Genomic DNA, 27445 nt, shown 5'->3' on the forward strand with positions numbered 1-27445 from the left:
ACTAGAATCTGAACCCAAGTCCTCAAACTCTCTCAGCTCCCAGCCTTCACTGACTATGCAAAGCTCCGCATAGCTCACTTTCAAACTGCTGGTGGTCTTTCAGAAGAGGCAGGATGACAAGTTTCTTGGGAAGGTAATTCTGGGAATTCTTTGTTCTGTCACAGGTGGATCTAAATGGCAGTTGTGATGTGATATCCAAAGATACCCAATGCTCTAGGAGAACAAAAGCTCTTTTGTAAGCCTGTAATGCACATACAGCCACTGGGGATTGGGAGGTGGGGAATCCGGGTAAAGATTCAAGATGAGGACTTTGGACAGCCAAGGTCATACCCTTCCCTATGTGGAGACAAATCTCTGACAAAAATGGACTGCCCCACATTGCTGACTCGTATGCAACAATTCATTCAAACTGCTGACAAACCCACAGGGAAACCAGAGGGTTAGACTCCAAGGACATCTTAGGCATCCAAATGCAAGTCCAACTATTGCCTTGGGAAAAACATAGAAACTTCTGTTCACTGAAAGGCCCTCCTGGATCTCCCTCCACCCTCCAGCTTGTTCCATGTCACTCTCCTTTGTAGCCAGAATAGGCTCCCCACTTTACCCAGTCCATCTCTCTATTTCCACCTTTATGCTTTTGTACTGACTGAAATCCAGTGACTCTAGAATACAAGTCTAGCTCGCCTCCAAGGACTTCCAGAATCTTTTTTCTTCAGGGATGCCACCTTGTCCTTACCCTCCCTGAGGTGCAAGGGTTCTCTTCTTTCAAATGACTTTGTGTTTAATTAATGACTTGTACACATGCTGACTCCTCACTCACACTTAATAAGTAAGCTTCTTTCTTACCTTTATAGAACTAATATGTACACAGTAAGGGCAAATTTAATGCCTGTTGAATTGAAATTGAATTGTTCCCTAATTTCTTTTGTACCTACTATTTATACATATTATCTCCCTCCCATAGATGCAAGCTTGTTGAGGGCAGGAGCTCTTTCATCTTTTCTTTTCATCCTGAGGGCCCAGCACTGTGGCTGACCACAAGGTAGAAACTTCATAAATGCTAGTTGAGTGACTAATTAACCAAGCCACCAAGAAGCACCAGAATATACGATTCAATGGTTACATGGGGACAAAACTCATCGGGTTTGAAGGGATAAAGCCAGCTCCTTGTTGGTTAATTTTCATTTCGGTCTTCTGTGGTCACCATTGTTGACCCCACTAGCAGGGAAGCACCTGGAGACTAGGTATGTTCCCAGTTTGTCTTTGGTTCTGTCTCATTGTTGCCTTGCAAAATGTCTGGCATGTGGCAGGCTCTTGAAAAATTGTGAATTTTAATTAGAGAGCTACCCATTGAGTTATCGAGAGCAAGCACTGAATGGTTGAGGCTTCCTCTAACTCTCAACGAGAGTAAGGAAGCCAAGTTCTCCATGGGATCTGAATGAAACAAGTCACCAGCTCCTGCTATAAACTTCCAGATGATGTACATCATACTATTAGGGTGATCAGAAAGTGCTTTGATAATATTCTTGTTAGTGATGAACTAAACAAGACAGTTTGACCAAAGGGGTCCAGACCTTTCTTCCTTCAGATGATCTTCTATAAGGCAAAAGGAGGTTCTGATCTATCTTCTTTCAAAGCACAGTTTAGGTGCCACCACCTACAGGAAACCCTTCCCAAGCCCTGTAAATAGCACTTTTTCCTCTTGAAATTACTTTCTATTTTCAAATTGGTAACTTTATAGATAGCAACCTTCTTGAGGGTAGGAATTGCTCTCTTGTTGTCTTTGTATTTCCCCTTATCCGGTCTACTATGGGTTCTTTAAATGTTGTATTGAAGTGAATCACATTTCCCAGCACCTGGAGCCTTGGTAAAAAAAAAAAAAAAGAGCTCTAGCCCTCAGGTCCTCCTCTTAGGAGGAGGTAAATTGGACTGGAGTTCATTTTGAGACATAGCTGAGCAAATACTCCCACAAAGCCAAAGTCATATTCCAGGGGATTAGCTGCTCTTGGCAGTCACTGACTTAAATCTACTGAGTGGTTTCTTTCCTCCTTAATAAGAAAACAAGACTCAAATTTTCTTTTCCCTTCTCACTACTAGCCTAATGGGAAAGTCATTGTCTTTGACAGTTACTTTATTCTAATCAAGATATGGCAGCCCAGGATTCCTGAAAATGCCATGCAATCAAGTTATTCCTTTAGAAGTCGACAAAATTCTTCATGAGGTATTTCTAATTTGAAAGAAATAATTATTGGGGGGGGACTCCTAATTATTGGGAAAAAATAAAATAAAATGAGGAAGACAGATGGATTGCCCCCTTTGTGGACTGGTTGATTCTGGACAAGCCTCAGAATGCCAAGTTAGGTTTAGTATGTACAGGTGAACTGACAAATCACCCTCCCTTATTACCTCTGTAGAAATGGCACAGGGGTATGCTGTATTTTACTTTGTTTCACACTGGTCCATGACCAAACTATTTATCATCTAGGGACCAACTGAGTGATAAGGAGTCTCTCCATGTTTAATTTAGTTGGTCCTCAGGCAGCATTCCTATTTCCATGGGGTTCTCAATGGGCTTCCCTTGCTTAGTAAGGGTTTTGGATCCTGATGGTGCCCTGAAGGAGGGCTTCATAGAGTGAACTGTGGCTCATCTGAATTTGGTGACTTTTGTACTTCAAAGGCATTTATTTAGATGCTTTTCTGATTATAAACTAGCTTATATTAGGATTCAGTTCCTTTTGGGAGCATTCCATCCTCCAGTCCAAAGATCATTTCCATTGGTGGAGAGAAAATGGAAGCAAAACAGGGGTTGTATAATACTGTCTTCTTTCTGTTGTCCATGATTTATCTGCCCCATTGGAGAGGCAATCTAGTAGAATAGAAAGAAAGTCAATCCCAGAATCAGTAAGATGACAGTTCAATGCTACCTCTGGGCCTAAAAGGTTATGGGACCCTGAGTAAGTGGCTTAACCTTCCAGAGCCCAGACAACTCTCAGAAAGTATAAATTGCAAAGCAGGGGATGATTAGCCTTCATTGGGAGAGGGAGTTCTCTAGGTGAATGAAATCACAGATCTCATTTTTTAAAAAGGATCATTCTGGCCACTACTCCAAATACTGTTGTTATCTTTTCTGGAAGTCTTCTCTTTCCTCCAATACAATTCAGAATGTTCCTTTTTTATTGTCTATAGCTTTCTTCAAAGCCCTAGCTCAGACTGAGCTTTAACACAAACATTCTGACTTTCAACAAACAGAATTAGGACAAGGGAAGTGAAATGAGAATAACTTACATTTATGTTAATACTATCCATCAGTCATAGAATTCCTGCCTTGGAGCAGGAAGGGCCCTCAGAGACCATCTAATGACTAACTCCTCCTCTTTATTACAGATGACCATGAGCTGACCTCATTGTTGCATACCTGAGAAACCTGGACAGGATACCAGTACCATGCCAGGAAAGGGAATTACTTCCATTTCAAGTGTCTTAGGATGATGCTGAAGATCACCCACTGAGATCCTTTCTCAAGTTCATCTGCCAAGTTTTCAAACTCTACTGTAGAGAGGGCAAACCTAATGGGTTAATCAAGTGCCTAATGGACATTTGCCCAAAAGACTATTTTACTGAGAACTCACCCAAGGCAAGTACTCCTATGGAGGTCACTCTTCAGGTCGCTCTGAAGACCTTCGGAGGCTGTTGTGAGGCATAAGACAATAGCATAGGACCACAGAGCATAGCATCAAAGAAAGCGCTTAGCTCTGTGAGCTCAAAAGAAATATGAGATGTACAAATTTAGAGCCATCTCTACTCCAAATGTCCCTATGGATCATTTGTGCCCACCCTATATAGAGAGCTTTCCAAGCTCATATTGGTCTGTTCATTTGGTCCTCTTTGGGTACTAGGGACAACAACTAATCAACAAACGAAGAGCCTTCAGTCAGCCCAGGAGGTGAAGTGATTTGAGCGGGGCCATAGATAGCTAAGTGTCAGAGGGAGAATTGGAAGGGGACTTGAGAGGCGGCCTTCTTCCCCCGCCTCAGTCAAGCAATACGTCTATCAAGCATCCATTATCGTGTTTAATATTTGCAACAAGTATTTATCAAGAGCTACTTGTCCGCAGTGGATAGAATGCTGGCCCTGGAGTCAGGAGTCTCTGAGTTCAAATCCGGTCTCAGACACTTAATAATGACCTAGCTGCGTGGTCTTGGGCAAGTCACTTAACCCCATTGCCTTGCAAAAACCTAAAAAAAAGACCTACTTGTCTTTCTATTTTCAGTATTGAGTTCAGAGGCAACAAAGACAAAAGAGAAACAAGCCCTCCAAACAAGGCTATTACAATCTAACAGGGAAGGCAACCAGGCTATCAATCAATACATTAAGAAAAAAATCAAGGTAAGTTCAATGAAATACAAGGAATTTAAATACAAAGTGGTTAGGTAGGAAGGCCCTTGCAGAGTCGGGGAGGGGGTCAGGAAGAGCTTCATGCTGACAGTGATGCTCAGATTAGAGAGATGCCATGAGGCAACAGTAATGAAAAAGGCTCCTTCCAGACTTTAGGAATGACCCATTCACAAACATATGCATTTATCAAGACACCATGCAAGCTTCCAAAGATATGAAGACAAAAATGAACCAGCTACCCACCCTCAAGGACTTTCTACTGCCTCCAATAACTTCACAAAACTGGCTGGAACTCTCTACATTATCCCCATTTTATCAATAGGTGAAAATGGAGAGATGAAGTGATTTGTCCTGGGCTACACACCTAAAAATGGGACTGGTCTTTGGGTCTTGATCACGGACTCATCTGATCTGAATGCACCCTTGCTGTCACCATTAAGAGAAGGTGACCCCAAGTCTTTTATATCTCTCTGGGCAAAAAAGTGAAGAAATTGAGGAGAGCACTGAAGTGATCTGCCACACAGATAGCAAGTGCTAGAGGTGAGATTTGAAGTCCAGTCTGACCTCAGAGTTAGTGCTCTTTCCCTTGTATCAATAAGGTAATCAATCAAATGATAAGCATTTATTAAGTGCCTACTGTGCCAAAGGGGCTGGGAATCTGAACACACTCAAAGTGATACAATTTCTGCCTGCAAAGACTCTACCTTCCAAACAAACACTTTCTCTAGGTCCTCCCCAATTTAAACACCTATAAGAAGGCACTCTATCTGTTTTCAGGAGAACAGACTACATATCTGTTTTCCAAAGATAAGAGAGATTTACCATCAGATTGGCAGCAAGAAAATGCATTTTTCAGCTATGACCATCTTAAAGCCTGGGACTATGCTATCTGTCAGACGGGTGGTCCCATACCAGTGTTATCACAGATGCTTGAAGGATGGTAGAGTTTTATATCTAAACACAAAAATCAGCATGTCTACCAAGCTCAATGGAAGGAAGAGGAAATTGAGACTAAGAGACAGAAAGTGATTTGCTCAAGGTCACACATTAGCTGCTGAGCTTTACAAGAGACAAATACAAAAGATTCAGGGGATGGGGGTTGTTGAGAGATGGTGGTGGTGGTGTAGATTTGCACTAGGGGGTAAGGAAAACTTCCCTGATAATAAGAGGCATCCAAAGGGGAATTTTTATGCCTTATGAGGCAGTGAGGACCCCAGGAAACCTGGGAGCACACTTGTCAGTCATGCTGGAAGGGAGATAACATGTTTAGGTACTGCCCTGAAAGCTTCTTCCAACTTTTGCATTCTGAGATTCTGGGATCTCAAAACCCCAGTACAGAAAATATAAAGAAGAACTGGGTTCCTATCTGGATATGGGGTGGGGGTGGGGATCCACTGAGACATCCCCAGCATCTACCCTTTTGTCTGATCTCTAAGAGCCTGGCTGGACCCACCAGCAAGTCCACGATCATTGTCTGGTTTTTGAAGGCCATGGGAATCAATTTCCAGAGAAGCTTGCTGGGGCCTCCCTGAATGGGGGAGCCTGTCACCCTTGTTAGAGGACAACCTGGGCCCCCACTCAGAGACAAGTCAACTTTGCTTTCAGTCATAAAATGAGGAGCTGTGGTGTTTGGCAGAGAGCAAGCTTTCTTTCTTGGCAAACAGAGACACACGCTTCTGTTTTATAGAACGAATGTTGAAAAGCAGGTCTACGGTTGAGGTCCGTTTTTTTCATTATTAGAAGTTTGACATTTGTACAGCGTTCCAAGAGCTGAGCTTCACAGAGAATGCCTTTGTTACTCCCTGGTTTTTTTTTCCTTTGCTCCTCTTGTCTCCAGCCCCCACCATTCACAATATTGGAACAGTAAGGGAGAAGGATCTCTGCCAACATTTGAAAATCACCTATATAAAATGCAGATCCCTCACCGTGTGGTGAAATCCTCCCCATCACTAACATATGTGGCTCTCGATCCTTTTGTTACTCATTTTATGACAGATTGAAGAGCACTGTTTCATCCCCAGATGGGTTCTGCCTTCTCACAGAGGGTCACTGGCCATGGGAGATATTGGCCCCAAGCTCCAGCCTGAAAGCCAAGCTGCCTCTTCCACCTCTGGGGTGTGATATCTCTGGGGAGAGACAGTCTAGCCTGCCAGGTGGCTTCAGACAAAGAGCCGAGCGTCCGCCCCAGCTAATGCCACACAGCTGAGATCTCCATTGACGCCCACCATGGCAAGGCTGCTGATAACAGGTGGAGGCAGCAGCTGTGGTCCTACCATGTCCGGAATGGATTTCCGCTGGCTTCCACCACCTCCCAAGCCTGGCTCAAGGGACGCCTCCTCTGTCGGGTCTCTGCATTTTCTTAACTGTGTAGGTGTTAGGGTACCTCCCCACCTCTTATTGCCAGCTCCAAGTTCAGTCTGCTGGCTGCCTCCTCTATGAAAACTTTCTTCCTTCATCCCCCTTAGCCATAAATGATCTTTTCATTCTCAGCTCTCTTATACAGATCTGCATAGACAGGATCACAATTTGCAGCTATTGGCATTGACCTATTTGTCTTATTCCTCCCACTTTATCTTATTAAATTCCCTGGGGGTAGGGAACCACGTCTCTTTTTTTTTGTCTCTGTACACCTCTCCCAACCTAACATTGTTCATGCCCTTAATAAATATTTATTGAATGAGGGCACCACATTATAAGAGCAGGTTGAAAATTATGGTCAGAGGAATGCAGTAACTTGGAGGACCTTCCAAGTGTCCTGAAGGATTCAACACTTGCCCCCACTAAGTTCATAGAGTCTTCTACCTCAAAATAAGATCTGGAGATTAGGTTAGGTCAACATTTACTAAGCACCTACTAAGTGCAACGTATAATCGTCAGCTAGTATGTACAGATAACTCTTTGTCCTAAAAAACCCATGGGTACAGCTGCATACCCCCAAATATGCTCAGGTTTCCCAACTTACACCATAGATTTACAACTGAAATCATCCAGTCCAGTCTCCTCATATAAAAGATAAGGAAAGTATCAGCTGGAGAAGTGAAATGACTTGACCAAGGTCATATAGCTAGTAAGACACAGAGGAAAGATATGAACCCAGTTCTTCCTGATTTCAAGTTTAGCTCCCTAATGTGACTAAATGCTCTTTTTCTAATTTCCTGCCTCATACCTAGAACCATGAAAGGTTCTCTGTTACGTGGTACAAAATTATTGCAACACAGGCCATGTTCTGAAGCTCCAAACAAGGAGCCCTCTTCCCAAATGACTTAGGCCAAAGATTAGTCAACTGTGGATCATAAAAATGATATAAGAAATGGTTAATAGGAAAAATATGGAAAAGTAAAGGGGAATATTTGTGTGAACTAATGCAAATAATAATAATGTAATGAGAGAAGGTGAATGTGAAGATTAAAAAAATCAAAACTTAATATTATAATGACCAGGTTTTGTGATAAAATTATAATGACCAAGGTTGACCCAAAGAAAAGATATGATAAAAATCCTCTCTGCTTTGAAAAAGTTGGGAATAGGATTATGGAGCATGGTATAAACTGCTGAACATAGTGGATGATAAATTGCTCCTTTTTCAAGAGGGTGGAGGGATATATTATGAAATCAGTGACTTAAAAACCTGATGTCAACAACATTTTAAAAAATTCTAGTCTATCCAAGAAACATTTTTATTTTTTAAATATATTTCAATATCTTTTTGTTTTTAATTGCTTAAATTTGCCTTTTTCCACCCCATACCCCAAAGTCATACCTTACAACAAAGACATTTTTTTCAAGGAAGAAAAAAACATTGAGCAAAACCAATCAATTTATTTCCTTCCCCTCCCTACAAAAAAAAAAAACCCTTGAAATTTTAGGCCTCATTCCATATCTGTGGGCCTCACCTCATCTTCCCCATCTGCAAAGGAATGTAGGGGAATGACTTCTCACATCTTTTCTTGGGGATCAAGCTTGGGCTTTATAATTTTACAACATTCATTTAAGATTGTTTTTGTGATTATTGTTCTTTCTACTCACATCATTGTAATTATCATATATACCATTTTATTGGCTCTATTTACTTCCCATGGCATCAGTTCATATAAATCTTTCCATGCTTCCCTGTATTCATTATAGTCATTGGATTTTATAGCCCAGAAATATTTGATTACACTCATGTAACCAAGGGAATTTCCTAATGTTAAATATATTATCACCAGATAAATGTTGGCTAAATGTAGCTTCAAACCTTAAGCATCTATAATTTAATCAACATGGGTACTCTTCCACCAATTCAAATGGCAGCTCTCCTAGAACTCAGCAGATGGATTTTCAGAAGCCAAAATATCCATCCCCCTGTCTGGCCGTCCCAGGGCTAAGGCTTTTCAAATTTGGCTAGCCTGCTCTTTGAATAGTACACCATCTGCCCAGAGGCTCAAGCTTCAGAATCTTTCCAGTTCAGTAAGACCTGCCAGCACCTGTACTTGGCTGTCATAGCCTTCAAGATGAGACATCAGGAGGGCACGAGTGAAACAGAGAATCTCAAACGTCTCCCTTCCCACATTCTGCCTCATCACTCTGATCATGTCTGGAACAGGGAAAACTTAGAAACTCCCTATTCAGTAAATGTCCCTCTGGCTTTGGAAGAGCTGCTGGATATTTGGGGAGGGGGAAGGGGAAGAGATGAGCAGGAATAAGCCAGGTGGTGCAGTTCATAGAGCATCAACACCTGGAGTTCAAAATTGGCCTCTAAGCTGTGTGTCCCTGGGCAAGTCCTTGTTTGCCTCAATTTCTTCCCCTGTAGAATGAGCTGGAAAAGGAGAAATAGCAAACCACTCCAGTATCTTTACCACAGAAACCTCAAATGGGGTCATGAAGAGTCAGACAAGACTGAAAGAATTCAACAAGAACAAAATGTTCTGGGAGCTCTTTCCTCTCCCCTCCCCACCTGTTACTTTTCCATACCTGGTGAAAATCTCCAATTTGTCGTACATAACCAGCCACATCCACATCACAGCTGTGAACCTTCCAAACTTTTCTGTCCACCTTCTTGTAATCATGGAGTCCTTTCCAATTTGTGACCATCAGGGACTGTTCGGTGAGGGGTGCTGCCACTATGATATCGAGCTGCCCACTGTAGATCAGCACCTGCAATGAGATCCAGTTATGAGGCAGGAAGTGATAGTGTGGGGATTTGGATGGAGTCAAACTTACCGTTGGAGAAATTAGCCAAGGGGAAGTGCCTGATTGCTACATTAATCAATCAATCTACAATCTTTTATTAAGTACCAATTTTGGCTAGACATTGTGCCAAGGATAAAAAGGAAAAGCAAAAATAGTCCCTGCCCTCCAGGAGCTTATATCCTAATGATGTAACTAAGCAAACACTTGATAGAAAATAATCTTAGAAGAGATGGCACTGGGGTTACTAGAAAGGGTCTCCTCTTAGTGTGGGTAAACAAATGTGTACATGCATTAGAGGCACATCCCCCTGTGTCCATGTACACATAAACACGATGACTAATTCAATGCTCAGGATGTGGCACCAACAGTTCAGAGGTGGCATTCATTTTCACCCAGGTTACAAATCAACAATAGAGTTACATGAAATCAATGCATCTCAGAGCTCCATCTCAGCAGGAATCCCTTCTACAACATCCCCAAAGTCAAAGCTTTTGCTGTAGTAGATCCAGTGAGGATGAGCACCAGCTCCTGAGGGAGACCACCCAAATGTTGGAAAGCTCCCCTTACTGAAACGTGCATTTGGACTCTTGGACCCTCTCCCCACTGATCCTAAGTCTACTCCCTAGAAAGAACAAGTCTGACAAACATTCAAATGCATAAAGACAGTTCCCCAGTCTCCTCCAGACTTCTCTTCTGCAAGCTAAACATCCCAAATTCCTTTTAAGTGAGTCATCATATAGCACGAGTGAACTCCTTCACCATCCTGGTGTCCTCCTTTGGACACCCTACAGCTTTTCACTATCTTTTCTAAACTGTGGTAACCATAATTATAGTCACACTGATTTGCCCATCTTGAATATAGTATACTCTCATCTCCTTATTCCTGAAAGCTGAGATTCTCTTAAAAGTAGCCTCAAATCGCACTTGTATTCTTGATTACTTTATGGGTTGATTCATGTTAAGCTTACAGTGGCAAAAGAGAATCTAAAACACATTTAAGAAGCTCAGACTTTCCCCATGAAATTTTTTATATTTTTCAGAACAATGTACAAAATTGGAACATTAGTTGTAGAGAGAAATCCAACTTCTGCTATCAATGAGTTTGGAAGTATAGGTATCTTGGAAATGAAGGTTACCTATATCTGATTGCTTACTGTCTTAGGGAGGAGAAGGGTGAAAAATTTGGAACTCAAAATTTTACAAAAATAAATGTTGAAAGTTATCTTTACATGTAAATGGGAAAAATGAAGCATCAAGAGAAAAAAGAAAATGAAGGCTACAATTAAATACAAAATTAAGTTTAACTGACTTCAATGTTAAATTCTAAGAGATCATCCAAGTTTTTGAAAGACTTTTTTCTGTCCTCTTGCAGAGGGTGGTTCCTTTACTCTGTGACTTAAATGGAAAGTAAAAACTTATTTAAGGCAAATAAATGTTAGTGAGCACCTAAGATCCCATGTGTCTGGCATTCCCAAATTCTCTTTTGGGAATCTTAACTTGTAACTATCTTTTTTTAAAATCAACATGGAACTCACCACAAAATAATGAGAACATCCTTTTCATGTGTCTATTCTACCTTGAATGATATTAAATTTTTATTCCCTGGATATGTGACAAGGATTCTTGATACTATTATTACTATGCTATTTAAGAAAACATATTTTGCTTTGAGCTAATATCTCCTCTGATAGACTGGTAAAACTTATTTAAGGCAAATAAATGCTAATGAGCACCTGAGATCCCATGTTTCTTACAATCCCAAACTCTCCTTTGGGTACCTTAATCTGGTACTTATCATCTAGTTAAACAAACATGGAACTCACCATAAAATAATGAGAATATCCTTTTCATATGTCTGTTCCACCTTGAATGAATATTCAATTATTACTCCCTGGATATGTAACATGGATTCTTATCACTAATATTACTGCGCTACTTAAGAAAATAGCTAATATCTCTTCTGGTAGGATGGCAAAAGGATCACACTGGTGGGGGCTTGTGAACTATAATTTGGAGTAGATGATGCTGATGTTTATAATTCACCTTCAATACAGAACAGCATTCAGGGAGTCCTGCATTGAAGGGAAACCTAGGTGCTAAAGAATAAACATCGGTAATCAAAGGCAGCCAAAAATATTCATCCCTAAACATAAACCAGAGAGAGAGAGAGAGAGAGAGAGAGAGAGAGAGAGAGAGAATAACTTTTAGCCCACCTTTTCTCTATTTTTGTATAATTTTCAATTTGATTTCAAATATATTTCCACAAAAAAGTTTCCATACCCAGAATTCTGTCCCTGACTTCCTTCAAGTCTCACCTAAAATCTCCCTTCTCTAAGAAATTTTTCCTCTTTATTACTAGTGCCTTCCCTCTGAAGATGATCTCCAAGTAATCTTCCACACATCTGTTTATACATAGCTGTATGCATGTCATGTCTCCAACCAGACTGGGAGCTTCTGGAGAGCAGTGGCTGCTTTTGTTTTGCTTTGTTCTTTGCCTTTCATTGGATCTTTGGTGCTTGGCACAGTATTTAGCACACCGTAATAACAATAATGTTTGTCTTTCATTCTCGAAGAAGATCATGACATCAGGAAGTTGATGCCATGACTAGCACATGAGTTGGATTTGAGGGAGGTGTGCCAGGTCACCAGCCTCACTTTCTCCTCCAGAGCCATCTGGGTCCAGAGGCCAGATATAGATCAGAACAACTAGAGAGGATACTGGATACCAGGCAATCAGAGTTAAATAACTTGCCCAAAGTCACCTAGTTACTAAATATCAGAGGCTGGATTTGAACTTCTGTTCTCCTGATTCCAAGGCCAGTTCTGAATGCTTAAGTTATTCAATAAATAAATAAATACATACATACATAAATGAAACCAAATTTGAGCCTTTTTCCTCCACCCCCAACAAAGAGGATTTTCTTAATCCCAACTGAACTTTATCTCCCAAGAAAAGACTGGAGTTTGACTCCCCAAGTAGGTTATGGAGCCTTCAGAAACACATATTTGGACTTCTGCTTTTAAGGCTCAAGTTTCTGAAAAGATTTAAACACAACTTAATAACACAGGACTTTTGTACCATCCAAATCCTTCAGCAGGAGCCCAGAGATATGGCTCCAAGTAAGATAAAAGGCCTTTGTGCTTCTAATGGAGAAACACATGTTCCCTTTATGTTGTTCAGTTGCCCTTCCTCCCCTCCCCTTCCTCCCCCTCCCCACTCTCCTCAGAAAAAAAATGAAGGGAAAAAAATGTCAGCTGGGCTAAAAGGCCTCTTCTCCAAATCTCATCTAGACTCATGCAATAAAATATTTGTATTGTTTATTCGAAAGAACTGCCTCAAAGACCTTGATTCCTTAACAGCCTTTGCAAAAACCTTCCACAGCTGTAGACTCCCAACAATGTGCAAACAATTACATCTGATCTAGGCTGCAGCACCGCCGAAGGACCTGATTAGAGTTGATTGGCTAAGATAATCATCTAACTCATTCATCCCTGGACCTACACTGAAGAGAGACCCATCCCCAAGAAAAGCCAGATGCTCACCTAACTCATTCCATCTCCATTCCTATCAGCTATGTCTCAAAGGAAGGGAGAGATCCCCAAAGATAGTCATCAACCATGTAACTTCGGAGAAGCCTGGGTCCACACAATCCTCATGGGTGAACGCCTCAAAGCCTAACTGCCTACACAGCCCCAGACACTCTGGGGAAACCCTCAGCCCAGAACTTCCTAGGTACCTCCATGAAGATTTGGATGGGGCAAAAATTCTGGATTATTTGATTATGTTTCCACTGTGAAGGGGAAGTAGGACTCACATACTCAAAGATTCATAAAGAAAACAACCAGACTCATCATCCTTGGTTCTTTCTCAATGGGGGAACTCCACTTTTATGGAGGTCAGTTCCAATATACCAGAAACAACAAAATACATCATCTGTACAAGACTGTGGCACACACAGACATGGTAGCCCTTGTACTATACTAATGATCCTTATCAATATTTCCTATTTTCAGGATATTTAACAAATGCAACACAAGTTGCACTTCACAAAGTTCATATGGGGAAACAGGCAAAATGGCTTCACAAGGATGCTCAGGTATTAAGAAGTCAAACCAAGATTCAAGCCCAAATTTTTGACCTCCAAATTCAAAGCTCTTGCCATGATATCGACATTATCCCATTTGAATTTCATGTAATTCCGCATGTTATATTTTTAGGCTTTTTTTTAAAAGAAAAGGGAACTAACATTCAGAAAAGATGAAATGACTTTTCCAAGGTCATACTGCTACTAAGTGACCATCTTGGGATATTGTCCCCAAGTCCAGTACTCGCTTTACTATCCAAAGCTGAATCTTCCATTTTTATGCAATTAACTTTGCTAACTATTATCAATAAAAAATGGTCGGTTCATGGGGTATAAATGGAAAGAGCACTGAACTTGGAGCCAGCAAGACCTGAATTCAAGTCCATTTCTTACAGTGTGATGCTGGGTAAGATGCATAACCCCTTCTCAGTCTCAGTTTCCTCATCTATAAAATGGGAATAATATCACTATCTAGCTCACAGATTTGTTGTAAGGATCAAATGAGATAATATATGAAATGCATTTTCTAAACTTTAAATGCTATAAAAAGTCTGTGATGACAACAGTATCCCCAGCACCTCTTAGAATTTGAATATTTTCCTACTTAAAGAAAAATAGGAGAGGCATGAGTTGCATTAAAAATGACAATTAGAATCCCCTCCAAGTGATTTTTCTACTAAAACAGAGCTTATTCCTGAGCAGGTCAGAGTGGAAGGCCATCTCTCAGGTTCCAGACAATCTCTCTAGAAATACAGGGACTGAAGGATGGAGCTGCATTCACTTGACTTTGTGATATAAGGTCTGTTGCTTTTGGCAAGTAAAACTATTTTTCCTTTCAGAACAAGCAAGACATTTTTAGCTTCTCAGTTGTACATAAGTCAAATGCAAGGGATAAGAAAATCAGACTAAGGATCATGCAAAGCAATTCTCACCTCTCCCCCACCCCATTTATGAGTCTCCCCAGGAAGAATGCCAGTGGCTATATTTTTAACTACCCACCATATTTATTTTGCCATATACCTTGATAGAATCCCAACTGGGGATTCCCAGAGCCAAAAGGATGGAAGAAGACTTAGAACCCCTTTGTGAGGGAGGCACCATGATTCTCATGTCTCAGAAAATTGGAGGAGGTTGCCTGTGGTCAGACTGGATTGAGACCCAGGTTTTCCTGCCTTCCATACATTTAACACAATGTTTCTTGACAAGAACTTGAAAAATGACCTCACTCTTCTTCGGTTGGGTTTCGGTCATGTTTCTCACTCTTCTTTTGGTTGCTGGCACAAACCACAGAGTGTTGTTGCAACTGGAGTCAGTAAGACCTGGGTTCTAATCCATAATTGTGTGATACAGGACAAATCATTTCACTTCCATTTGCTTCAATTTCCTCATCTGGAAAATAGCGATAATAATAGTCTCGTCCTTCTAGAGTGGTTGTATAATATTTAATAAGTATTTAGCATAGTGTCTGTAGAGAGTAGGTGCTAAATAAATGCTCATTCCCTTGCCTCTCTTTCTCACATACTATCTCTTATCTCTTATGTTTTGTGTTGGCTGTCCCCAATAACAGGGGTGAACATTCTCATCATTTTTACCTCTTAGAATCCTTCATTGCATTCAAAGCCCAGCAGGGGATCACAATGCTTTTTTATGTCATGGCCCCCCTTTGGTATCTAGTGTGTCCTACAGGCTCTTCAGAAGCATGTTTTTTAATGCATATGACAAAATATATGGAAAAATATGGGAAAATTCTACTGAAATTATCAAATGGATTATCAAAGTTTGTTATTGTTATTGAAAATCCAGGTCAGGGACCCCAGATTTAGAACCTACATTCCTCAAAAAAACTTCTCCTGATTGCCCCTACTCTGCCTGTTCCTCCCTACTCCCTCCTTCACCAAGTTTTCCCACAAATTACCCTGAATTGGTTTTATATGTTATTGGTTCATATGTTGACCTCTAAAGATTGCAAGCTTCTGGAGGGCAGGGATGATTAGGTTTTTGTCTTTGCACCTGGTGGGTATTTCATAAATGTTTGCTTGAAGATTCAAAAAGGGCTACTTTTAAAAGGAACTCAGGGAAAAGGCAGAGTCTCCAGGCACTAAACCTAGTCACTTTCCTAATTTCTTAGGACACAAAGGCCTCCAAGAAGGAGGATATTTAGCCTATGGACAAAAATTTCTAAAATCATTGCTGGTTTATGGCCTATCTCTACATTTCTTTACATCCAGAGTGGATGTGATGTCTTAGAGACAGAAACTTGAAATATTTAATCCTAAGGACCTTGTCAATTTTGTTTAAGCTAGACCTAGTCTGCCATGTTGAGTTTTCTAGGTTAAGGTTACATGTGGCTCTATGGGTTCATAATTTATTAAAGCATAGCTTCACTCAAGCATTAAGTCTGTATCTAGAATTAACTAAAATGAAGAAACCCAATAAAACACTTAGGTGGACAGAGAAAATGGATAGCTTTCTCACAAAGGCCAAAAGGCCTTAGTGTGGACCCAATGAGCTTACTCCTCATCCCCATATGCTCTGGCTCTATTATACATTAAAAAGGTCAGCAATCGGAGGGGGAAAGGTGAATTCATAACAACTGATCAATTTTCTTGTCTTTCTTTAAAGGACGAGTCAAATTTATAGAATGTCATTTATCCTAACCCTTATTATAGGATTAGTAAAATATTTCATGACCCAAATCTTACTGAACAGCTGGAATTTTCAGCTCAGAGTCTATTTTCAGAGTCCAGATAACTTACTAGTTGTGTGGACCCTGGGTAAGCTGCTTTGCTGTCCTAGTGAACATGACAGCCCCTTCCAACTCTAAATATCTATGATCTACAAATCTAGATATTTCTTATGATCACTGAATTTGAAACCTGGCTCTGTCATTTAATAACTGTCAACTGAGTCCAATACAACTGTTTCATCATTTTGATTGAAGGAAGGCACTATCATTTGCACCATCCTAAGTGACTCACTATCATGAGAATTACTCTCAGGTTTACCTAGTACATAGCTTGCTTGGACATAGCTGTTGGCTTGTCTCCCTCACTACACTGTGAGTATCTTTTGCCTTTCTTTGTATCCCCAGGACTTAGCACCGTGCCAGATTATAAATGCTTCTTTACTGACTTCCTGTGTGATCGAGTACAAGTAGTCCCACCTCTGGAGTTTCAGTTTCTTTAGCCATAAATGAAGGAGTCAGGCTCTAAGGTCCTATTTGCTGTTCAATCAATTGTGTCTGACTTTTTGTGACCCTATAACCCTTTATGCCCTTCTAACCTTCACTATCTCTCAAAGTCTGTCCAAGTTCATGTTCACTGTTGCCATGACACCATCCACCCAATAGGTAGCCAGAAGGTACATTGGATAGAGCATTGGTCTTGGGGTCAGGAGGATGGGAGTTCAAATCCAGTCTCAGATACTTGCCACTTTATTAGCTGTGTGACCTTGGGCAAGTCACTTAACCCTGATTGCCTCCCATCCAGGGCCATCTCCAGTCATCCTGATTCATATCTGACCACTGGACCCAGATGGTTCAGGAGGATAAAATGGGGTTGGTGACTTAGCACAACCCTGATCACTCAAAACCAAATTCATGTGCTTGTCATGGCATCACTTCCCCAATGTCATGGTCTTCTTCGAGAATGGAGGACAAATATCATTGTCTATCCAACAACACCAGGATCTTTTCCAGTGAGTCCCATCTTCTCATTATTTAAGCTTCAGCTTCAATATTTGACTTTTCAGGGGATAGTCTGAATAAATATCTTTAAGATTGACTGATTTGATCTCTGTGCCATCCAAGGGACTTTCAAAAGGCTTCTCCAGCACCACAATTTGAAAGCATCAATTCTACAGCATTCAGATTTCCTTACAGTCCATCTCTCCCTGCTATAACATTGTTCCCGGATAAACTATAGCTTTGACTATCCTATCCAGACTTTTGTCAGCAAGGTGATGTCTAAGCTTTTTTAGCATAATGTACAAATTTGCCAAAGCTTTCCTTCCAAGGAGGAAGCATCTTTAAATTTCATGGCTGCTGTATCTCTCTGTATTAATTGGAACCCAAGAATATAAACTCTGACACTGTTGCCATTTCCACTCTCTCTATTTGTCAGGAAATGATGGGAATATTGGCCCAGCTCTTCCTCTTTTATGTTAAGCTTCAGGCTGCTTATACATTCTCCTCTTTCACCTCATCAAGATTTCTTAATTCTTCTTCACTTTCTGAGATTCTTGCCAGCTGTAAATTTGCAGTCTGGTGACTCTGAAACAGCTAAAGAAAAAAGAAGCTACTCTCCTAAATTCACTGATTTCATCTTTTGTATGTATGAGCCCATACTGGGCTCAATTTGGTATAAATATTCACAGAGGCTTCAATCACGAAAGTAATTAATTTTGATATTAGATCACAAAGTTAGAACTGAAAGAGTCCTTTAGGTCTAACTTCTTCCTAAATCCTACGTCAATCCAACCTCAGACTCCTATTATTCAAGTAACACTGTCTCAGTTTCCTCATCTGTAAAATGAGTTGGAGAAGGAAATGGCAAACTATGCCAATATCTCTGTCCAGAAAACCCCAAATGGGGACACAAACAGTAGGACATGATTGAAATAAGCTAATAAACCCAACCCTCCACTACACAGTAACTAAAAGTGCCTTTCCCCTGTTAGCATTTTCTACTCTTCAGAACAGGCAAATGCAATGAAATCCTACAACCACCTAAGAGTCATGATATAAAAATTGAGCAGGGCTTCTCAAAAGAAAGGAAGAATGCCACTCTTATCTAACTGTGATACAGGAAAAAAATCAAGAGTTAAAAAAAGGAAATTGTTCCAGTTCTGCCACTGAATTTGTGACCTTGGGCAAGTATACTTCCTACTTCTTCCCGTTTCCCCTTAGGCAAAATGAAGGGGTGGGTCATGTTGGTCTCTAAATTCTGTTTCCTGGTCTAAATCTCTGCCTCTGTTTGAGGCCTGATGCAAAAGAGATTAAAAACAAGGAGTTTGGAGTCATGGTACTTGGGTTCAAATGCCCTCTCTGCTAGTCACTACCTGGATGACCAATGGCAAGATAGCCTCATTTCTCATTTTTTCACCTTCAAAAGAAAGGAGTGGGATGACTGTCAAATCATAATTTTTTAAAATGACATCATGAATAGACAGAACTTTTAACATATTTTTGAAATGATAAATTCAAGGAGGTTGGACTCAATGACCTCTGAGACCCATTCTACTCTAAATCCAATTTCCTAAAAATCTAATCTCTTTATAGCCTCATCTGGAAAATGAAGGGAATTGGGCGATAGGAGGTGTTAACCATTCAGCTCATGATCTTCTAATCTGGGTAAATAGTTTATGTGAAGGGGAGGTCATTTTTACTCCATCCCATAACCCAGTCAATGCATATGTAAGAGAAAACTCTAAACAAATCCTGTCGGCATCATTTACGGGCATAATCTTTGAGTCTTCAGGAAAAAACCAAACAAACTATTGGGAGAAGGTTGTTTATAGTTCTCCAAAAACTGCTGGGTTTTGGGAACAGAGTTGAGCTGACCATCCCTTCAACTCCGTCTTCAGATACCAGAAGCACCCGGCTTTTGTCATTAGGTGGGTACGAGGGAGCGTCCCAGAGTTGAGAATATCCTAATATTCTGCAGACACGCTTATACTCTTTCCCCCATGATCTGGTGACCTTAATCTCTAGCATTTTGTGGTTTCCTGTTTGGGGAAGGAATCGTTCTGAAGCTCATGACGCGCCAGCCCTTACAAGACTCCCAGCTGGCGCTATCTATATTCCTTCTCAACTCTCTCTTGTTCTTGGACCAAAAAAATCCAGATTTACAGATGCTCAATCACCAAAACTCCTTTCAAGGAGGCTAGAGTTAGCTGGTTTTGTCCCCCACACTTGGGCACAAATACTTGCAAGTGAGGAGGTCCTTTCTTCCAAGGGGGGGTGGGCAGGCCCTGGGTGTTGCCCTCTGGTCCCATGCATCACAAAGCTTTCCAAAACTTCTGCCCAAGGGGATTCATTTCCCTGAAACTCCTCCACACAAAGGGAGATTCCCATGTGTCTCCAAGGCTCAGGATCAAAAGTAAAAATCTGACCTGCAGCTGAAGAGTTGAAAATTCATTAAATATCCTGTCTTGATCCCAAAGCATTAACCTTCCTGCACAGCTGCCCTCTCACTTGAGCCATTCCCCTCCCCCAACCAGTGTTTTTCCATCCTTCAGACATCCAAATCTTTGCTTGTATATGGTCTTTGGGCTGGAAATCCTGCATCTGGCCATTTGAATTTGTCTTGTCAAGAAGCCTGTATGTCCAATGCCTGCTGGGAGGACTGGGGGGGACCACCCTCAGAACTATTCCTGGGGCCCAAACCTTCCGAATGTGGCCTCTGATTGAATAGAAAGGAAATGGGAAGAGATGGAAAGGAGAGAACTTGGGCTAATGTGCCTCATGCCTGCCAGTCCATGTTTCTGCCAGCTCTGCTCTGCTCAGCCTTGGGAGGGAAAAGAATGCTCTCTCAAAGCTGGGACTCAGGCCAGCAATGACAGAAATGGCCAGTTTCTATCAAAGATAATGATCCTTTAGTTGGACCCTAACTCTAAACATGTTAGGACTTTAAAAGAGGATGGAAGGGAAAGTCATGTGCCAAAGGAGGCAGGAAATCATCCCAAAGCTCTGAAAAGTGAGCCAGGATAATAGTGCCAGACAAGTGATGACGAAACTCTTTCATTCTTTGACCCACTAGTGGTCAGTGAGATAGGAGGACTGGAGTCAAGAAAACCTGGGTTCAAATCTGCCCTCAGACATATATTAACTATTGTGATCCTAGACAAATCACTTAACCTATATTTGCCTCAGTTTCCTCATCTGTAAAATGAGAATAATATTAGCATCTACCCCTTAGGGGTGTTATGAGTTTCAAATGAGATAATAATTATTAAGTGCTTAGTGTAGCATCATAAGTATTGTCATCATCTGGCCCAAGGAGATCAAAAAAAAAAAGGTCTTAGATCTATTGTTCCCAGCAACACTTTTTATCATCTTGCCAATTATCCTGCTTCCATAGCCCCTAGCCCTGCCCCCTTCTACATATTGCTCAGGGCACGATTATCATCTCTATAATATCATTGTTTCTCAAAGGGGCATGCCCACCGATGGCACTATCCCTGGGCCTCTCTAGACTATGATCTCCTTCTGCTGCTCTGCTTTATTCATGGTCTCCCCATATGCCCTCCTTGAGGCCAGGAGTTATCTCATTTTTTATCTTTGCATCCCAGGTAGCACAGTTACAACTAAGGACTTAAAGATACCTTTTTAAAAAAAAAAATTTTAGGAGTGGCTAGGTGGTGCAGTGGATAAAGCACTGGCCCTGGAGTCAGGAGTACCTGGGTTCAAATCAGACCTCAGTCACTTAATAATTACCGAGCTGTGTGGCCTTGGGCAAGCCATGTAATCCCATTGCCTTGCTAAAAAAAAAAAAACAAACCTAAAAAATTTTTTAAGGCTAAACTGAGCAAATGGGAAAACACTAGTTGACCAAAAAATTGATAATGAGACAGGACAGCCTCCTCTCAGGAGACAGGTGGGGACTGCTTGAGGGGACGTAGCCCTATGGTCTTACTGAATATGGTCACTATCAGATTTTTCCGCTCAATATTTTTCTCCATTATGAGGGAGGCAGCAACTAGGTGGTGCTGCAGATGATCTGGAGTCAGGAAGTCTCATTTTCAAGTTCAAATCTGACCTCAGACACTTTACTAACCATATGACCCCATTTGCCTCAGTTTCCTCATTTGAAAAGTGAGCTGGAGAAGGAAATGACAAACCACTCTAGTATCTCTGCCAAGAAAACCTCAAGTGGAGTTACAAAGCTGGAACAACTTTAACAATTCCACAACAATAAGGGAGGAGTCATTTGGAAAATATGGAGAGGGGTATGGGCAGGTAAGTGGTGCAGTGGATAGATCACCCGCCTTGGAGGCAGGAGGATGGGAGTTTGAATCCAGCCTTGGACAGTTAACTTGACCTTGGGCAAGTCACTTCACCCTGACTGCCTCCCATCCAAGGCCATCTCCAGTCATTTTGATTCCTATCTGGCCACTGGACCCAGATGGTTCTGGAGGAGAGTGAGGTTGGGGACTTAGCACTGCCCCCCTCACTCAAATCCAATTCATGTGCTTGTCATGGCCTCACCTCCCTGATATTGTGGTCTTCGAAAATGAAGGGCAAACATCATGGAGACACATCCAGAAATTGAGGGTGACTGGAAAAGGAAAGGATTCAGTAAGATTTATTTTTTAAACTGAAAATAGAAAAAAAATCCAGGACTAGAGAACTAACCTTGTTTTGGAGGTAAATAAAAAAATGACACTCATTGTCTATGGTTAAGTAAAATCCTCATCATCCTCAGGGCCCTTTCTCCTCACACAGGCCCATGGATGGGAGAATTCCTTTGTTTGGCCTCACATTCCATTACCTGCTCCAGAGCCACTTTCTCCCTCCCCCATCTTAGCACAAGGGCTTGTATCTTGCCCCTTGTTAGCCATCCATAAACCAATTTTAATGAGCTGGAAATAAGCCAAGGGAGAAGGTCCGCTTCCTCCTCTGACATGCTCCTGGCCTGTGGAATGTGGCTCCAAGGATGACCCATGGGTCATCCCCAAAGGCCAAGGAGCCCCGTGTAGACACAGAAATCGTTAGCATCCGCCCAAACAATGAGTCACGGCTCTGATTTCTTTTCATTATTAAAGTGAGTGCTTTGCTTGATCCCCATTCACTCCCCCCACCGCCACCCCCAAACACAGAGATGCTGTACAATGATTTGTGCACTTGGAGTGCAGAAACTGTAGCTTCATAATACCCAAGAATTAGGGGACCTCCTTCCAATGACTGCCAAACGATGCAACTACATTCCAAAGACAATCTTGGACAATCCAAATAAAACTGGTGGAGGTGGACCAAAGAGACCCTAAAAGGGGCTCCTCTGGAGGAGTAGCAGATGCACCCCAGGCCTTCTAATGTCAGAAGCAGACAGAGAGGAGCCAGGACATATTCAGCCAGGGGAATCCCAGGCCAAGACCAATTCACTCAACATTGCAGCTGTTTTCTTACTCCCAATACTAATACCACTGCTTCCTCTCTACTCCTCCCTCCACCCTCGGTTTTGTTTTGTTGTTTTGTTTTTGGCCTATGATGTCATTGAGGTAGTGAAGTCTGTGTATGGAAACTTCCTCCACTGGTGTACAATATCTACAACCTTTAGTCTTGGACAGTTGTTCTGAGGAATTGGGAGAATAAATGCTCTGCCCCGGCTTGTACATTCAAGATATCAAAGCCTGACCCAGAATTCCTCCTGATTCCAAGGCCCCTTCTCTATCTGCCACTCATTTCTCACTTCCCTCCCTCTGATGGGTAAGTACCCCAAGAGTATTAGACCCTGTAACCTAGAGGTCACATCCATGTAATCTCCATCACCCCACCTGCTGATGGTTGCTCCTCAATCATCCTTTCTCCGTTTTGTACAGATCACTATATATCCAGCTGGACTTCTCTAACTAGATTGAGCCACCTTGAGGGCAAGGCCTTTTTCCCCTCTTAGATGAAGGCAGGAGGTATAATGGAAAGAATATAGGATTTGAAAGAGGGAAAACCTACATTCAAATTCTGACACAGACACTTACTAGCTGTGTGACCCTGGCCAGGTTCCTTAATCTCTCTCCCCCTCACTGGAAAATAGGAAGAATAGCATCTACCAAAGAATAATGTTGTGAGGATCAGATGAGATAATGTTTCTAAAGGAATGTATAGAAGGACTCTTTAACTACTATAGCAAGATTAGCTAATATTACTCCAGAATACTGAATAAACTGAGGAAAAGAGGATTAAACTTAATCTGCTCTTAAAGAAGAGTCTAAAGCCCGAGGGACTTGACTGGGACCATCATGGTGGAAAGAGTAAACCCAGGAGCCAAGCTCTGGGTTTATCTTAGATTCTGGATCTCTACCCCGACTGCCCCAGAGGAGCCTTGTTCATCCCAAAGAAATCTGGAGGAATGGCTTCTGTTTATGTGAGGCTTTACAATTCACCAAGCACTTTCCTACCAGTCAGTCTGTAGTAGGGAGGTAGGACAAAGGCCATCCCCACTGGATGGGTGAAGAATAAGAATCATGAAGTAGGAACTTCCAGGGCAGCTAAGTGGCACAGTGGATAGAGCTCCAACATTGACCCAGGAGTCAGGAGGACCCGAGTTCAAATCCAGCCTCAGATACTCAATAATTACCCAGCTGTATGACCTTGGGCAAACCACTTAACCCCATTGCCTTGCAAAAAACAACAACCAAAAAACTCCCTAAAAATAAAACAAAATTAAAAAATCCAAAGAACTTCTTTTGTGCAAAGCACTGAGCTAAATACAGAAGACCCAAGAGACCCAAGAGAAGAGAGAGACAATTCCACTCTCAAGGGGTTTGGTCTAAGGGGGGAAGACAACACATAGGGAAGTCAGGAAGCAAATTCCCTTAGTCCTTAGAGGGTGACAACAAAATAGATTCCAGCAATAAAATCCTATCTGTTTTTGATTCTGGACCATTGGACTGGGCCAAGATTTTCAGTAAAAAGAGCTGTTCCCTTCTCAGTCTTTAGTAGCTGTGATGGTGGAACCTGCAGGTGATGCTGCCCAGGGTAAAAAGTGTGGACCCTGAGCTGGAAGCATCACCATTCCCAAGACTCTTTGGTTTAAGGTTTGGGGATCTCATGAATTCCTTTGAATTCGGATAAAACCACTGATTCTTTGAGGTCATACCACAGCTCCTACTTTGGAGACCCCAACTTTGTGGGTCCTAAAAATTACAGAATAAACTGGAGCAAGGAAGGAGAAAAGCTATAAACAGCAGATGAAGCTGGTCCCAGATGCCCAATTAGGAGCTGGTTCCACAGCTGGCGTTCCTAGCCTCTGGAACAATTCCTATGCCCCACACGAGCACCTCCTGTTTCCTCCCTCCAGGGAATGGCATTTGGAGGAAGAGGGAGAGGAAAAAGGAAAAAGGTCCAGGTATGACTGAGTGTGAAAAGAGGCCTGTGATTTCAGGTGTCTAAGTTAAATGTGTGACTCTCAAAATCCCATTCTCCAAGTGGCTAACTTAATCATTTCCCCTTTGCCTGGCAGGCCTCCTTTCTAGAACCAGACTAGGACCTAGTCATTTCTTAACAAAGCCCATGGTGTCACCAATGCACCAAGGACCTCCTGCTTCTAATCAATGCAAGAAAACATAGTCAGGAGATATATCAGGAGTCTTCTGAGGTCTCATTCACCAAGGCCACCCTTCTCATTTGCAGCCTTTTTTTCCCCCTGAAACACAGTCCCCCCTTGTTTGGGGCAGGAAAGCATCTTTTCCTCTATTCCTTTCTGGAGAATGTCACCCAAGCGAGTCAATAGAGTGGAAAGGTTTGTGCAAATGAGTGTAATCGATACAGGAACTGGCAGAACAGAACTGGACATTCAGAGAGTTACCTGAGGACGTGAGGACAGAGCTCAATAATGGGAAGAAGTGGGAGCAGCTAGCAGCAGGAGGCCTCCCATGAAAAAGTCCAAACTGGACTCAGGGACTGTACCTTTCAATTGGTCCAGATGTATGGGGTAACCTCACTGCTTTTTGTTTTGTTGATACTTTGGAGAGTTTCAGATAGTAAGCAGTCCAATAGAAGAGATGGACAAAGAGTCCCTGTGGCATTTGAGGCTGGATAAATCCCAGAGGAGGCTGGGCAAATCCTCGCATGGATGGGTCACAAGGCAAGCTTTTCCAAAGTAGCAGGCCTCTGGTGTTCCCTTCTGCTCCCTACTTCTTCTTCACCCTACCCTTCCATGCTACCAAGGCAAGCCCTGCCAGACAAGCCAATTTCCTGGTAGAGGCAGGATGGGTTGTTTGAATGTGAATCAGTAGACCCAAGGCAAACCTGACTTCCCTGGTGGATATACATGCATGAATATGTAGTCTGTCTGCATGGATACATGCATGTATTATGTGAACACACACATGTGAACATATGTGGGCAATGGTGGGATCTAGCTGGTGCACTAGAATCGCTACCTCATTTTATATTGAGTTTGGTTGAATTAGTTATTAATTTATTTGAATCCCACCATTGTGTATATATGTATACTATCTATCTATCTGTCTATATATTTATGTTTATTTATTTATTTACATATCTTAAATAAAGAACCAAAGAACCAGCCCAATTGGGTGGCCCAATCACAGTCATAAGATCTCTGTTCTAAAGCTAGAAGGGACCTCAGGCAGGGACTATATTGTCCAACTTCCTCATCTTAGAGCCTGAGGCCCAGAAAGGACTTGCCTGAGGTCTCCCAGATATTAAAGGTGAGAGATGGGATTTGAATCAAGGTCCTCTTGATTGCAGGGTCAGACCACACTTGTCTCCTTGACCTTTGGGGCTCCAAGCCACCAGCAATGCAAAGTCCAACACTTCAGTCAGTACATCAACAAGCATTTATAAAGTTCTGGACATTGTACTGGAAGCAAAGAGGAAGGGTATAAGTGCTTATTAAATGCCAACAATTCTGAAAGGCAGGTGCTGACATTATCTCCATCTAACGGTTGAGGAAAGTGAGGCAAACAGAGGTGAAGTGACTTGCCCAGGGTCACACTAGTTTACAAGTGGCAGAGACTGGATTTGAACTCAAGTCGTGACTCTGAGCCCAACATTCTTTCTTTGAGGAGTCGGAGACAAAATATAAAATGAAATTTGCCTCAAATAGTTTGAATTCTACTGGGAAAATACAGTATGCGCACCCAGAAGTAAGGGAAAAGTACTTTCTCCAATAAGGAGAGAGGTCTGAAATCGGTCGAGTCAGGTAAGGCTCTGTGGGACCCCTGGGCTGTGTTTTGAATTAACTGTGGGAATTTATAAAATGGAGGTAAGAAGAGGTGGGAAATGGAGCCACGCCAGACAAACAAGCCAGCTTAAATTGGACTAGACACTCATATCTCAATTCCAAGACTCTCTGGGTCTTCCCGGACCCAGTCCTCATGAGAAATTAAGAGATTCCCAAGGTCAAAGAGGTCACAGGATTGTTTTCCTCAGCACTCCTGGAGCCACTGGATATTATTCTAGTTCTGTTCACTCTCATCGATTCAGAGAAGTCTTTCCAAGTATCCATGGATTCTCCAGCTACCATTTCTTCAAGTTCACTAATGCTATTACACAACATTCACATGCCACAATTTGTTTAGCCATTCACCAACCAATGGGAGCCCATTTTTCCAGTTGTTGCCATACAAAATGCAGTCATCATTGTTTATGAAACTGTTCACATGTGAAACATGTGAAAACTGTTCTGATTTCTTTGACCTTTTTGATCCTTATGAAGCTGCCCACTTCCCCTCCTAGGGAAGAGCTACTTTTCAGATGCATAGCCCTAGCTGAACTCTATGCTTGATCCCTCCCAACATCAACACATAGTTTCATGTTTTGGATTTGGAATGAGAATTTTAGGAATAAGAACCACTGCAATTAACTTTTTAGTTTGAAGGTGGCAATATAATAATATATCTTATTCTATTTGAGCTGCATAATAATCCTGTGAGGCAATCCTGTTCAGAGATTATTATTCCCATCCTGCAGATGACCAAATTGAGGTTCAGGAAAATTAAGTGATCTGACCATAATCACAGTCAGAAAGTGACAGAGATAGCATCTGAGTGTAGATTTTCCTGATTTCAAGGGTACATAATTGTTTGTTGTCTCATGGTTTGGAACAGGA

At 41.8% G+C, this 27445-nt stretch overlaps 1 protein-coding gene across 5 annotated transcripts in view; it reads right to left on the reverse strand.

Annotated features, from left to right (window-relative positions):
• Nucleotides 1-27445, reverse strand: part of CPVL (carboxypeptidase vitellogenic like) — a 137037-nt gene that overhangs the window by 14441 nt on the left and 95151 nt on the right. For all 5 annotated transcript variants that reach the window (XM_074195561.1, XM_074195564.1, XM_074195565.1 and 2 more), the window contains one exon: nt 9349-9531. In XM_074195561.1, coding sequence (XP_074051662.1) covers nt 9349-9531 — 183 coding nt within the window. The remainder of the gene's footprint in view (nt 1-9348; nt 9532-27445) is intronic.

The sequence above is a fragment of the Macrotis lagotis genome, chromosome 7, assembly GCF_037893015.1.
Source record: "Macrotis lagotis isolate mMagLag1 chromosome 7, bilby.v1.9.chrom.fasta, whole genome shotgun sequence".
Lineage (NCBI taxonomy): Eukaryota > Metazoa > Chordata > Mammalia > Peramelemorphia > Peramelidae > Macrotis > Macrotis lagotis.